The sequence below is a fragment of the Lampetra planeri genome, chromosome 75 (assembly GCF_965212315.1).
Source record: "Lampetra planeri chromosome 75, kcLamPlan1.2.h2, whole genome shotgun sequence".
NCBI classification, from domain to species: Eukaryota; Metazoa; Chordata; class Hyperoartia; order Petromyzontiformes; family Petromyzontidae; genus Lampetra; species Lampetra planeri.
The window spans coordinates 1,194,086-1,207,497 of NC_136180.1; the positions used below are offsets into that span (position 1 = coordinate 1,194,086).

Consider the following 13,412-nt stretch of genomic DNA (forward strand, 5'->3'; position numbering starts at 1 on the left):
CCACCACTAGACATGGTAAAACTGTGATGGTTGTCTGTCAAATAAGATTGGCAAATAAGTGTAGTTAAATCTTTTTTGCATGGTTAATCGTTTTTAATTTTGGATCCCACTAAAAACCTAACGACAAAAACCAACAGTATCATCACGAGTTCGACTTCCCTAATCGAACCAAGCAAACGTCCCTCTCTAAAACCATCGGCGGCTAGACCTCCCAGACTCTATGGTCTTCCCAAAATCCATAAAGAAGGCACCCCGCTACGACTCATCGTGTCGACGATAAACTCTCCTACGTACAAACTAGCCCGTTTTCTATCAGATACTCTGCTCCCCTTCACAGGCAAGACCTCTTCGGCAGTACTCAACTCAACCCAATTAGTCTTTATGGTTAAGGACATGGTACTATCTCCTGATGACATCCTCGTCAGCTTTAATGTAGTATCTTTGTTCACCAAAGTCCCAGTACCGGACACCCTAACAATAATTGAGGACTTAGTCTAACATGGATTGAATTCTGATGTACCTGCGCTGGTTAGGCATTGCCTCACCAACACTTATTTTACCTGGAATGGCACCTTCTACAAACAGAATGAGGGTACCCCTATGGGCTCCCCCTTGTCACCAGTTATAGCCAACATGTTCATGGAAAAGTTTGAATCAGACGCCATCCAGACATCCACCCTGCGTCCTTCCTTGTGGAAGAGGTATGTGGACGACACTTTCGTCATCTGGCCACATGGCCTCCCAGCATTGAACCACTTCTTGGACCACATCAATTCTAGACACCCATCCATCAGATTCACCATGGAAGTGGAGAAAGACGGTAAACTACCATTCTTGGATATTCTGTTTGAGAGGAGGCCTGACGGATCCTTGGGACATTCTGTCTACAGGAAAGCCACCCACACAGATTCCTACTTGAAACCGGATTCCCACCACCACCCATCTCAAAAGAATTCTCTCATCAAAACGTTATACCACAGAGCCCATGGCATTTCTGACCAACACCACCTGGCCGGTGAATTAAGACATTTACATCGGGCCCTCAGGATGAACGGATACTCTGATCGCACTATCCGCCAAGCTGTTTCTCCCACCATACAGAAACAGCCACATGAAACTCCGACCAAAACTATCACGTTGCCATACATAGCAGGCGTGACCAAAAAGATCTCCAAAATTCTAAACAAACATAAGATCCAAGTCCGATTCAGTACAGTGCATAAAATCCGTGATTTTATTCCATCTGTGAAGGATGTCGTTCCTTACTTACAGTATCCTGGAGTCTACAAATTGAGTTGCATATGTGGTGATTGCTACATTGGAGAAACGAAACGTCATGTTTCTGAACGTGTCCGCGAGCACAAGTCAGATCTGAAACACGGCAGAACTGATTCTTCGGCCGTTGCCGATCATTGCTACAACTCGGTGGGCTCTCATGAAATTGTATTTTCCGAGGCCAAGGTTCTCTGCAAACCTCCTGGCTACCATCAAAGGTTTGTACACGAAGCCATACAAATATACAAACACAGACATAGTTTCAACCGTGATGACGGTTACAAACTGAGTAATCATTGGAAAGATGTGATTAACCATGCAAAAAAGATTTAACTACACTTATTTGCCAATCTTATTTGACAGACAACCATCACAGTTTTACCATGTCTAGTGGTGGTCTCCCTGTTACAGGTTGAGTCACAAACCGCACCTCTCCATAACAAAGGCTCAGCTTTTGTTATGCAGTCTATTCTTAGTCTTAAGCCTCACCTTACCATATTAATAAAAGTATGCGGCCTTTGCTCCACCACCTCCTCCAACCATTATATAAACGGAGTGGTGGCTTCTGAAATCTCTCATTTACTTGATACAGCTGTCGTGGCTGTGACGGTTCCACCTGAAGACGGAAGCTTGTGTTGCCTCCGAAACGTCGTGATTTTTTATTTATTTTACTTTTTAATGTTTTTTACCTACGTGACTTTACCGAAAAAACCTAAGAATATGAATCATTGCAGTCACGAAAGCTTCAAATCTAGAATTATGGAGAATATTGGTCGCAAAAGCCTACGTGTTAAACAGACTCATAGAGATGAGATACATATATAAAGAAATACATAGAGACTCATTAGGGATACCTAGGAAATTAATAGAGATACAGAGACTAAAAGATACATAGAGACTAAAAGAGATACATAGGTGGAGAAGATGGCAATCTACCCATGGTCTGCACTGTAACGTGCTTGTCACAAAGTTATCATCCCGGCGATTGAATGTCAAAATGGCCCTCCTGATCAGGATTACAACACCAAAGATCCTTTTCATGGCCAAACTTACCGCAGAATAGGGCCGTCACTACGTTTATGCTATCTAAATATAGAAGTATCTATCAAGGCCGAAGTCTGACTTGCTGGGACGTTTCCTCGCAATCCAGATGGCTCGACGCACTCTTGATCCAAGAAACTCATGCACAGCTGACGACGAGAGCCTCAAAAATTTAAATTCCTGGATTTCTGTTAGCTTCCAGCTACCACCATCCCAAGCAGGGACTACCAACGTCACGTGAAATTCCATTTCAAGGACCTCACCACAACGAACGCAGAAAACAACATACCGACAGCCATCATCATCGTCAAAATCAATTATGTATCTGTGATAAATGTATAAACCTCCAAGAACCACATGGAGCCCAAATATGCTGCCTGCTGCGACCCATCCCGCGGTTTTCGCAGGTGACTTCAACAGCCATCACATGGCCTGGTGTATTCAACCAATGAAACCTGTGGAGAATGGGTCATCGACTAGGCAGCAACTAGTTATCTGTTCATTCTGTTTGATGCTAAAGATCAAGGCACCTTCCATTCCGCATGATGTAAGATGGATTCAAACCCTTACCCGTGCTTTGTGTCGTGTTCCTATTCGGGTGAACCGCTGTGTGCTTCCAGAATGGTTCTAGACAATTCCCGAACAGTTAGCACAGGCCAGGCTTGGTGCATATCGGGGTCAAAATTCTGATGATCACGTCCACCCCTGTGCCACGATGCAACTTAAGAAAGGGCAACTGGGAACCTTTTATTGAAGACATCGTGTGCACTATCTCTCATAATCCACCAAAGTCAGAAAACTATGAACGTTTCACCAAGATTGTGCTCAAGCAGCCCACTCATAAATTCCATGTAGTTACTGGGCAGAATACACTCCATGCTGGAAAGGACAAAGCAAGTCCCTGCTCCAGAAATACAGAGTCAAGAAACCCAGAGTGTGGAAAAGCTCTCCTGGACTCCCTAAATTAATCCAGGAGCCAAAGATGGACAGAAGCGATGGAGTCAATAAATTTCACACACTCAAACATATAAAGCCTGGTGCCTCCTGAGACACCAAGGAGCGGCACCACCACCGAGAAACAAGACCACTAATGTGCCCATCAATGCCATCGCTACACAGATGCTATTGAATGGAAAAATCTCTACAGATCGGCAAAGACAGCGAGCGAAATGAAAACTCCATCAATTAATAGCAGAATGTGCACCAACAACAGCCTTGTTATCTCCCCTCAACGAAGAAGAGGTCATTGATGCCATGAAAGCCACCAGATTAAGAAAGGCCACGAGATTAAATGGGATTTATCCCAAGTTCCTTAAACACCTTGGCCAAAAAGGATGCCACTGGCTGGCCAGATTGTTTTCAGACAATTTCCTTAGGCAAATTCCCCAAAATGGCGACAAACGAAAGTCATTGCCATACCGAAAATGAACCGCAAACCCAAATAAGTTCTTCCCCATATCCCTGCTTTTTACAGTGTACAGACTCCTATAGAGGATGCTACTGACCTGTATGTCACCGATCTTCGAGGAAACTATACCAACTGAACAGGCTGGCTTCCGTCCTGGCCACAGCATTTGCTATCAAGTGTTGGCACTCACCACACACATCGAAGCTGCCTATCAGTGCAAAAACATCACAGGAGCCGCTTTCATAGACCTATCACTGGCCTATGACACAGTATGGTGGGAAGGCCTCATGCTAAAGCTGTCGAAGTCATCAGATGCCAGCAGACCCTCAGACTTCTATCATCGCTACTGTCCAACCGGCCATACTATGTCCACCTAGAGAACACTGTCAGCAGAGCCCGCTTTCTCAGTAATGGGCTCCCACAAGGATCAGTGCTTGCTGTGGCACTTTTAACATACATAGATATAAGTGACCTCCCTGTCACCATCGGCCGAAAATTTGGCTACGCCGATGACCTAGCACTTGCCGTCCAAGGAATGACTCAAAATTGAGGTCAAAAGTGACCTGTGCGAAGACCTCAAGGAACTCGAAACGTACTTCAAGTACTGGAGGCTCCGCCCAAACCTAAGGAACACTGTTGTAACATTATTCCATCTGAACAATGCAAGCGCCGACCAGAAACTGGCCGTCACTTTCTGTGGCGAAGAGGTCCAGCACGACAAGTACATCAAATACCTTGGTGTAACTATTGCCAGCAGCCTCACCTTCCACAAAACCTGCAGAATGCTGCTGTAACAATAAAATCGCGAGTTAATCTCGTGCATAAACTGGCCGGAACAACACGGAGAGCAAAGGCAACAACGCTCCTGACGGCCACCACAGCACTAGTCTTCTCTGCGGCAGGATATTGTGCCCCAGCCTGGAACAAAAGCATGCACACAAAGCTGGTGGACACAAAGGTAAATGCATCCATGAGGATCATCTCAGGGATGCGAAAGAGCACACCGTTGCCGTGGCTTTCGGTCCTCGCAAATATTGATCCTCCGCAGCTCTGTCGCAATGCTGCATCTGTGAGGGAGTATTGCAAGGCCATCATAAATCCAAACCTCCCAATAAACAAAGACATATCCATGCCCCCACCACACAGGCTCAAATCAAGAAAACCTTTCTTGTAATATGCAAAGAACATACATGATGATGACAAGACCACCCAAGCACGATGAGCAGAAACTTGGGCAAACACCAAAATCTTGAAGAAATCCATCATCAGCGGCCCTGCAATCCTCCAAACAGGATCTCATCTACCGAAGAAGATCTGGTTCTCCTTGAATCAGATCCGGACACTCCATGGAAAATGTGGACACTTTCTTCACAAATAGAAAATTAACAAGAGTCCAGTTTGGGACTGTGGTGCAAGATCTCAGACCGTGCAACATATCAGATCATTTAACGGTGATCTGAAACAAATCCATGCGGCTACTCCTGAAGAAGTCGAATCAACATCAAATCTCGAAATCAATTTGTAATCTGTTGCTGTCCCCAAAAATGCGATACAAAAGAAGAAGAAAGGGATACATAGACTCATAGACATGTATTGCGACTCAGAGATACAGTGAGGGAAAACGTATTTGATCCCCTGCTGATTTTGTACGTTTGCCCACTGACAAAGACATTATCAGTCTATAATTTTAATGGTAGGTTTATTTGAACAGTGAGAGACAGAATAACAACAACAAAATCCAGAAAAACGCATGTCCAAAATGTTATAAATTGATTTGCATTTTAATGAGGGAAATAAGTATTTGACCCCCTCTCAAATCAGAAAGATTTCTGGCTCCCAGGTGTCTTTTAGACAGGTAACGAGCTGAGATTAGGAGCACACTCTTAAAGGGAGTGCTCCTAATCTCAGCTTGTTACCTGTATAAAAGACACCTGTTCACAGAAGCAATCAATCAGATTCCAAACTCTCAACCATGGCCAAGACCAAAGCGCTCGCCAAGGATGTCAAGGACAAGATTGTAGACCTACACAAGGCTGGAATTGGATACAAGACCATCGCCAAGCAGCTTGGTGAGAAGGTGACAACAGTTTGTGCGATTACTCGCAAATGGAAGAAACACAAAAGAACTGTCAATCTCTCTCGGCCTGGGGCTCCATGCAAGATCTCACCTCGTGGAGTTGCAATGATCATGAGAACGGTGAGGAATCAACCCAGAACTACACGGGAGGATCTTGTCAATGGTCTAAAGGCAGCTGGGACCATAGTCACCAAGAAAACAGTTGGTAACACACTACGCCGTGAAGGACTGAAATCCTGCAGCGTCCGCAAGGTGCCCCTGCTCAAGAAAGCACATATACATGCCCGTCTGAAGTTTGCCAATGAACATATAAATGATTCAGAGGACAACTGGGTGAAAGTGTTGTGGTCAGATGAGACCAAAAAGGAGCTCTTTGGCATCAACTCAACTCGCCGTTTTTGGAGGAGGAGGAATGCTGCTTATGACCCCAAGAACACCATCCCCACCGTCAAACATGGAGGTGGAAACATTATGATTTGGGGGTGTTTTTTTGATAAAGGGACAGGACAACTTCACCGCATCAAAGGGACGACGGACGGGGCCGTCAAATCTTGGGTGAGAACCTCCTTCCCTCAGCCAGTGCATTGAAAATGGGTCGTGGATGGGTATTCCAGCATGACAATGACCCAAAACACACGGCCAAGGCAACAAAGGAGTGGCTCAAGAAGAAGCACATTAAGGTCCTGGAGTGGCCTAGCCAGTCTCCAGACCTTAATCCCATAGAAAATCTGTGGAGGGAGCTGAAGGTTCGAGTTGCCAAACGTCAGCCTCGAAACCTTAATGACTTGGAGAAAATCTGCAAAGAGGAGTGAGACAAAATCCCTCCTGAGATGTGTGCAAACGTGGTGGCCAACTACAAGAAACGTCTGACCTCTGTGATTGCCAACAAGGGTTTTGCCACCAAGTACTAAGTCATATTTTGCAGAGGGGTCAAAAACTTATTTCCCTCATTAAAATGCAAATAAAATTTTCACATTTTTGACATGCGTTTATCTGGATTTTTTGTTGTTATTCTGTCTCTCACTGTTCAAATAAACCTACCATTAAAATTATAGACTGATAATTTCTTTGTCAGTGGGCAAACGTACAAAATCAGCAGAGGATCAAATACTTTTTTCCCTCACTGTACATATAGACACATGGGAGACTCAAAGAGGTATATAGAGACACATAGGATCGACAGAGACTGGGTGAAAAGTGGGCTAAATTTTTCCCAATACGAGCCAGCTGGCTCAACAAATGTAATTTACTAAACCAATGGACTAACCCACCAACTAACCAACTAACTATCTTTTCCGGGGACCAGGACCTGTCCACGATGCTGGCCAGTTTGAAGTTTTTCACGAGCTGCAGCCGCATCTCCTCCTTGGAGCCAAAGGGCAAGACCCTGCGGCACTCGGGGCAGGCGCAGGCACCGTCGTGCCACGCGCTCACGATGCACTCTCTGCAGAAGGTGTGTGGGCAGCCCAGCAGCACGGGGTCGACGTAGAGTTGCAGGCAGATGGAGCAAGTCAGCTCCTCCTCCAGGCCACGGTCCCGGCCACCTGCTGCTGCCGCCGCTGCCATGCTAAGTGGAGCCGATCCGCTCTGCTGTCCCTCTGCTCCCGCAAATCCTAACGAGGTGGGACAGGTGGGCTAAATAGACAACAACAACAACAACAACAAAATAATAATAAAGTTTGGAGACATTTTTGAGTAGATGTAACTCCGTGTTGTGTTCTGTCCACCGGATAAGTGGGGCTACTCGACAACAGCTGAGCACCAGGGTGTTTGCGAAATGGCTGAACTTTAGTTCAAATTTGTTCTTCCAAAAGGCAATTGCGTATCTGCAATAGCGACACCCAAAACTTGTCGAGCGTCGCGCTCAATTCCCGTGCTCTGTCCAAGACGCACCTGGTCAGACTCGTCTACCCTGTCCGCGTCTTTATTTATTATTTATTTAATTGCCCGTTTCTAATTATTTCAACTAAACTATATTTTTCGTTATTTCACCAGGTAAGGCTCACCGAGCTATGTAGTTCTTTTTTAGACGCAACCTGGCCACAAATTATAGCTCAAAGAGGTAGCTTGTCATCACGTCGAAATTTACAGTGATCAAAATGCCTAGAGATTCATAGACACGCACAGATATGCAATGAGAACCATACAGGTGTATACAGTGAGGGAAAAAGTATTTGATCCCCTGCTGAGTTTGTACGTTTGCCCACTGACAAAGAAATGATCAGTCTATAATTTTAATGGTAGGTTTATTTGAACAGTGAGAGACAGAATAACAACAACAAAATCCATAAAAAGCATGTCAAAAATTGTATTAATTGATTTGCATTTTAATGAGGGAAATAAGTATTTGACCCCTCTGCAAAACATGACTTAGTACTTGGTGGCAAAACCCTTGTTGGCAATCACAGAGGTCAGACGTTTCTTGGAGTTGGCAACCAGGTTTGCACACATCTCAGGAGGGATTTTGTCCCACTCCTCTTTGCAGATCTTCTCCAAGTCATTAAGGTTTTGAGTCTGACGTTTGGCAACTCGAACCTTCAGCTCCCTCCACAGATTTTCTATGGGATTAAGGTCTGGAGACTGTCTAGGCCACTCCAGGACCTAAATGTGCTTCTTCTTGAGTCACTCCTTTGTTGCCTTGGCCGTGTGTTTTGGATCATTGTCATGCCGGAATACCCATCCACGACCCATTTTCAATGCCCTGGCTGAGAGAAGTTGTCCTGTCCCCTTAGCAGAAAAACACCTCCAAAGCATAATGTTTCCACCTCCATGTTTGACGGTGGGGATGGTGTTCTTGGGGTCATAGGCAGCATTCCTCCTCCTCCAACCATGGCGAGTTGAGTTGATGCCAAAGAGCTCCATTTTGGTCTCATCTGACCACAACACTTTCACCCAGTTGTCCTCTGAATAATTCAGATGTTCATTGGCAAACTTCAGACGGGCATGTATACAGAGGGAAAAAATAAACCTACCATTAACAGTGGGCAAATGTACAAAATCAACAGGGGATCAAATACTTTTTTCCCTCACTGTATGCATGTTAAATCTAGATTTGAAGCTTTCGTGACTGCAAGGATTCATATTCTTGGGTTTTTTCGGTAAAGTCACGTAGGTAAAAATTTTAAAATTAAAATTAATAACAGTAAAATAAAAAAATAAAATAAAAATCACGATGTTTCGGAGACAACACAAGCTTCCGTCTTCAAGTGGAACCGTCACAGCACGACTGCTGCATCAAGTAAGAGAAATTCCAAGAAAACAGTCCTTGTATATCTATTGGTTGAGGGTGGGAGGAGCCACAGCGTTGTAGCGTGTCCGCGAGCACAAGTCAGATCTGAAACACGGCAACACTGATTTATCCGCCGTTGCCGATCATTGCTACAATGCTGTGGGCTCTCATGAAATTGCCTTTTCCGAGTCCAAAGTGCTCTGCAAACCTCCTGGCTACCATCAAAGGTCTGTACACGAAGCCATCCAAATATACAAACACAGACATAATTTCAACCGTGATGATGGGTACAAACTTAGTAATAATTGGAAAGATGTTATTAACCATGCAAAAAAGATTTAACTGCACAAATGTGGACCATCTTATTTGACAGACACTATTCTTCAGTTACCGTATAGTTTCTTCTTCTTTTTTCACACAGTAGTTTTCCTGCTTTAATTTTTACCACACATATTTGGCAAATCTAGAATTAATCCCAGCAACGTAGCAAAAGTGCTGTTTCATCTACATAACAAAGGCTTAGTCCCATTCACAGCAGCCGCACCTTTACATCAGCCGCACCTTATCAACTCTTGGAACCTCCCATTGCAACCAGTCTACGCAACAAAGGCTCATTCCTAACAGAGGTTTCAGCCGCACCATCTCTACATAACAAAGGCTCAGTCCCATTTACAGCATCCGCACCTTTACATCAGCCGCACCTTAACAACTCTTGGAACCTCCCATTTCAACCAGTCTACACAACAAAGGTTCATTCCTTGCAGCGTGCTTCAGCCGCACCGAACCTCACAATGGCTCCTCCCACCCTCAACCAGTATATATATGTAATGTAGTAACTCGGCGGGAGACGACTTCACGGGTAGCACACTCTTTATTTCACCAAACTCGTTCACAGGTGACTAACAACCACTTAGTATCCCGGGTGACCAACACCCACTTAGCTACTCTGGCGACTAACGCCCACTGAGCTACTCGGGTGACCAACACCCACTTAGCTACTCTGGCGACTAACGCCCACTGAGCTACTCGGGTGACCAACACCCACTTAGCTACTCTGGCGACTAACACCCACTGAGCTACTCTGGACACTCCCTGCCCGGGGTGTCCGTCTTGACTGTGGGTCCCCAGCCCGACCCACGTGGGCGTCGGACCCCGGGTCCCACAGTCTCGCCTCCGAGCCACACAGGGCCCCGGTCCCTACAAGGACGGCGGGACTAGGGGTCTCGGGGCACTAGGTCTTCAACTCCGTCTTCGATCTTCAACTGGATAACTCTCCCCGAGTGCTCTCGCGCGTCCCCCTTTATACCCCACCTGCGGACGTCGCTGCGAGCACCCATCCTATTCGACCAATCACTGGGCGCTGGCTACGATCCTGTTTTCCCACATCTCAGCGTGCCTCACCACCCACGCCGCGCCGCCCCGTCATCTGTCACTCCCGGCGCGCGCGTCCATACCACGCCCACAACGCGTGCCCAACCCCGCACCCCGTGCCGCCACGTGATCCATCACTGTCACAGTCGGCGCACGTCAACACCACCACTACATATTCAAGGACTGTTTTCTTGGAATTTCTCTTACTTGATGCAGCAGTCGTGCTGTGACGATTCCAACTGAAGACGGAAGCTTGTGTTGCCTCCGAAACGTCGTGATTTTAATTTTATTTTTATTTAACTTTTATTAATTTTAATTTATTTTTTTTACCTACGTGACTTTACCGAAAAAAACCAAGAATATGTATGTATGTTAATTAAACTTATTTCACACCGTAAATAGCCAAACATGCTACACGGAGGTGCGGGGAAATCTGCACTGGTGCCTGCTTAATAGAGGGCGAGATGAGCAAATAAAATAAATACTGATTAATTGATCGATGTCACCGTGGAACAGGGCTAGGCTATGAAAATGCTGGGGCCCTAAGCTATGTCGCTTAAGAGGCCCCATCACATCGGAATGAATACAGTACACAGACACCCAGATAGACACCACAGATATGTATAGAAATTCAGAAATACATAGAGACTAAACTATGTTAATTTTACCAGGTAAGGTCCACTGAGCTGTGTAGATCTTTTTCAGAAGCGACCTGGCCACCACAAATTATAGCTCAACGAAGTGGCTAATTATCATCATCATCATTATGTGGAGATTTAAACCTGCAGCCAAACACTCTAAACGCATCACGTTGATTGTAAAGGGGAGGGGAAACCCGGAGAACTCTGAGAAAAATCCACGCAGTGACCACTACGGGGAGAGACAGAGAGGAAAATTACAAATAAACAGCAGCAGGCATCGTCAGGGTCGGGATGGAACCCACGACCTCCTGTACCCCAGGCAAGGTAGTTAACATCTACCTAGCTGATAATTGGTTTTTTACCCTTCTATCTGGCAACAAAACTGACACCTTTTTACAAGGAGTCATGTTTGTATAGACCGCAATACCTGCAGTCATAATACAAACAAAAAACATAACTCTGATAATGTATGCACTGTCCTTGAAGTTGATTGGTCCACACCCGAGACAGCTTTCTTTAGAGCCTAGTCTCACATGGGTTGGACCAGATGACGCCAAGGTGTCAGTTTTGTTGCCAGATAAAAGGGTAAAAAAACAATTATCATATTTTTACTGGCAAATGAGGTTCCCATAGTGTATCTACCTGGCTACCGTGAAGTAGAGATACGCAGAGCCCCATGCATGGGCGGTTCATGACACGGGCGATGTAAAAAAAAAGTACAACGTGTGTCCAATTGTAAGTTTTGTCGTTAATTAATGTAGGCTGACTTAGCTGGGGCTCGCTTAGCCGAGGCCGAAATCTGACCCTGCCACAGAACGAAGAAGCCGTCAAACCACCACCACTCAAGGCCACGTAATTGTTGGCCGGGTTACGATTAGTTCGGGTTACTGGTTAACGCGACCAACCGGTTTGGCTCCGCTGTTATAGACAATATGAGGATCTGTATTTATGAACTGAAGGAGTAATACGGATGGAGCTATGAATCACTTTGTAACGGATGTCCCGTAAAGAGTTGTGGGTCAGATAATTATATCGACACACAATACAAAACAACAATACACACAGTATATATACTGTTAGTATACCACACTCAGTCAGTACATACGGTCAGTACACACACACACAGTACACCACACAGTATACACAAAGTACACACAGTCAGTACACAAAAACAGTACACTGGACAGTATACACAGTCAGTACACACACGGAGTACACCACAGTATACAGTGTACACACAGTCAGTACACACACAATACATCACACATTATACATAGTGTACACACAGTACACACACACGCAGAGTACACAACACACTATACCAAGAGTACACAGTCAGTACACACAGATTACACCACCCAGTATACACAGTGTACACACACACGAGGTACACCACACAGTATAAACAGAGTACACACAGTTGGTACACACACATCGTACAAAACACAGTGTACACACAATACACAGAGTACACCACACAGTACACAGTGCACACACAGTCAGTTCACACACACACAATAATACACAGTCTACACACAGACAGACTACACCACACAGTATACTCAGTGTGTGTACACCACTCAGGCAGTCCCACCTCGTCACAGACGGCACGATCGTAGTCGGCAGGACAGAGCTGAAACGTTCAACTATTTAGGCTGTCAACTAAAATACAACCGTGGGCCCGTGATTTCAGCCGGAACCAAAAAGAACGCCACGTTACATTTACGTGTCTGAGTATCTCTACTGTTGTTACTGTTATCATAGAATCGTCTCATTTCCATGTGTAAAAGAACGCCACCCACCTGAGTCCCTCACCCTGCTCGCTACGCGCAGTCTCTCAGGCAACGATCCCTGCCCCGAGGCTCGCTGCTTAATACAGAACTCTGCTCTGGGGAGTCAAAGTCCTTTGAGGTGGCGGATTTATGTGACCAAAACACCTCCACTCCCACCTTTACACCCTACCCCACCATCTAAGCAACCTTTAGCAGAAGACTAAACACTTGCACGTTAGTTTGTTGAGTTTCGTTGAGCCGGCTGGGTGAGAATTGGTAGAAACCCAGCCCAGTTTTCAGCCTCTACGTATCTCTATGAGTCTCTCTGTATCGCTAAGTATCTCTATGAGTATAAGTATCTCTATGAGTCTATCTACATCGCTAAATCTCGAGACATCGCTATGGGGCCGTCCATAAATGACGTAATACGATTTTTGACCCCCCCCCCCCCCTCGTAACACGGCGTCACAAAAAGTCAGACCCTCCCCCCTCAAATATGACGTCACAAAGCTCTGCCCCCCCCATGCTTCAAATCGCTTTAAACTATTGTCATTGTAGTGCGTATTTAATGTGGCGCTGCACTCTGATTTTGTAGGAG

The 13,412-nt window shown here is 45.5% G+C and overlaps 1 protein-coding gene across 2 annotated transcripts in view; it reads right to left on the minus strand.

Moving 5' to 3' along the window:
• LOC144737938 (tripartite motif-containing protein 14-like) overlaps positions 1 to 13,183 on the minus strand; it is a 42,706-nt gene extending 29,523 nt beyond the window's left edge. Inside the window, exons 1-2 of one of the 2 annotated variants that reach the window (XM_078620839.1) lie at positions 12,845 to 13,183; positions 7,111 to 7,414 (exon numbers count right to left, since the gene is read on the minus strand). In XM_078620839.1, the coding sequence (XP_078476965.1) occupies positions 7,111 to 7,367 (257 nt within the window). In that variant the 5' untranslated portion in view covers positions 7,368 to 7,414; positions 12,845 to 13,183. Of the gene's footprint in view, positions 1 to 7,110; positions 7,437 to 12,636 lie in introns of both variants that reach the window. The other variant, XM_078620838.1, reaches the window with a different exon arrangement.
• Positions 13,184 to 13,412: the final 229 nt, after the last annotated feature.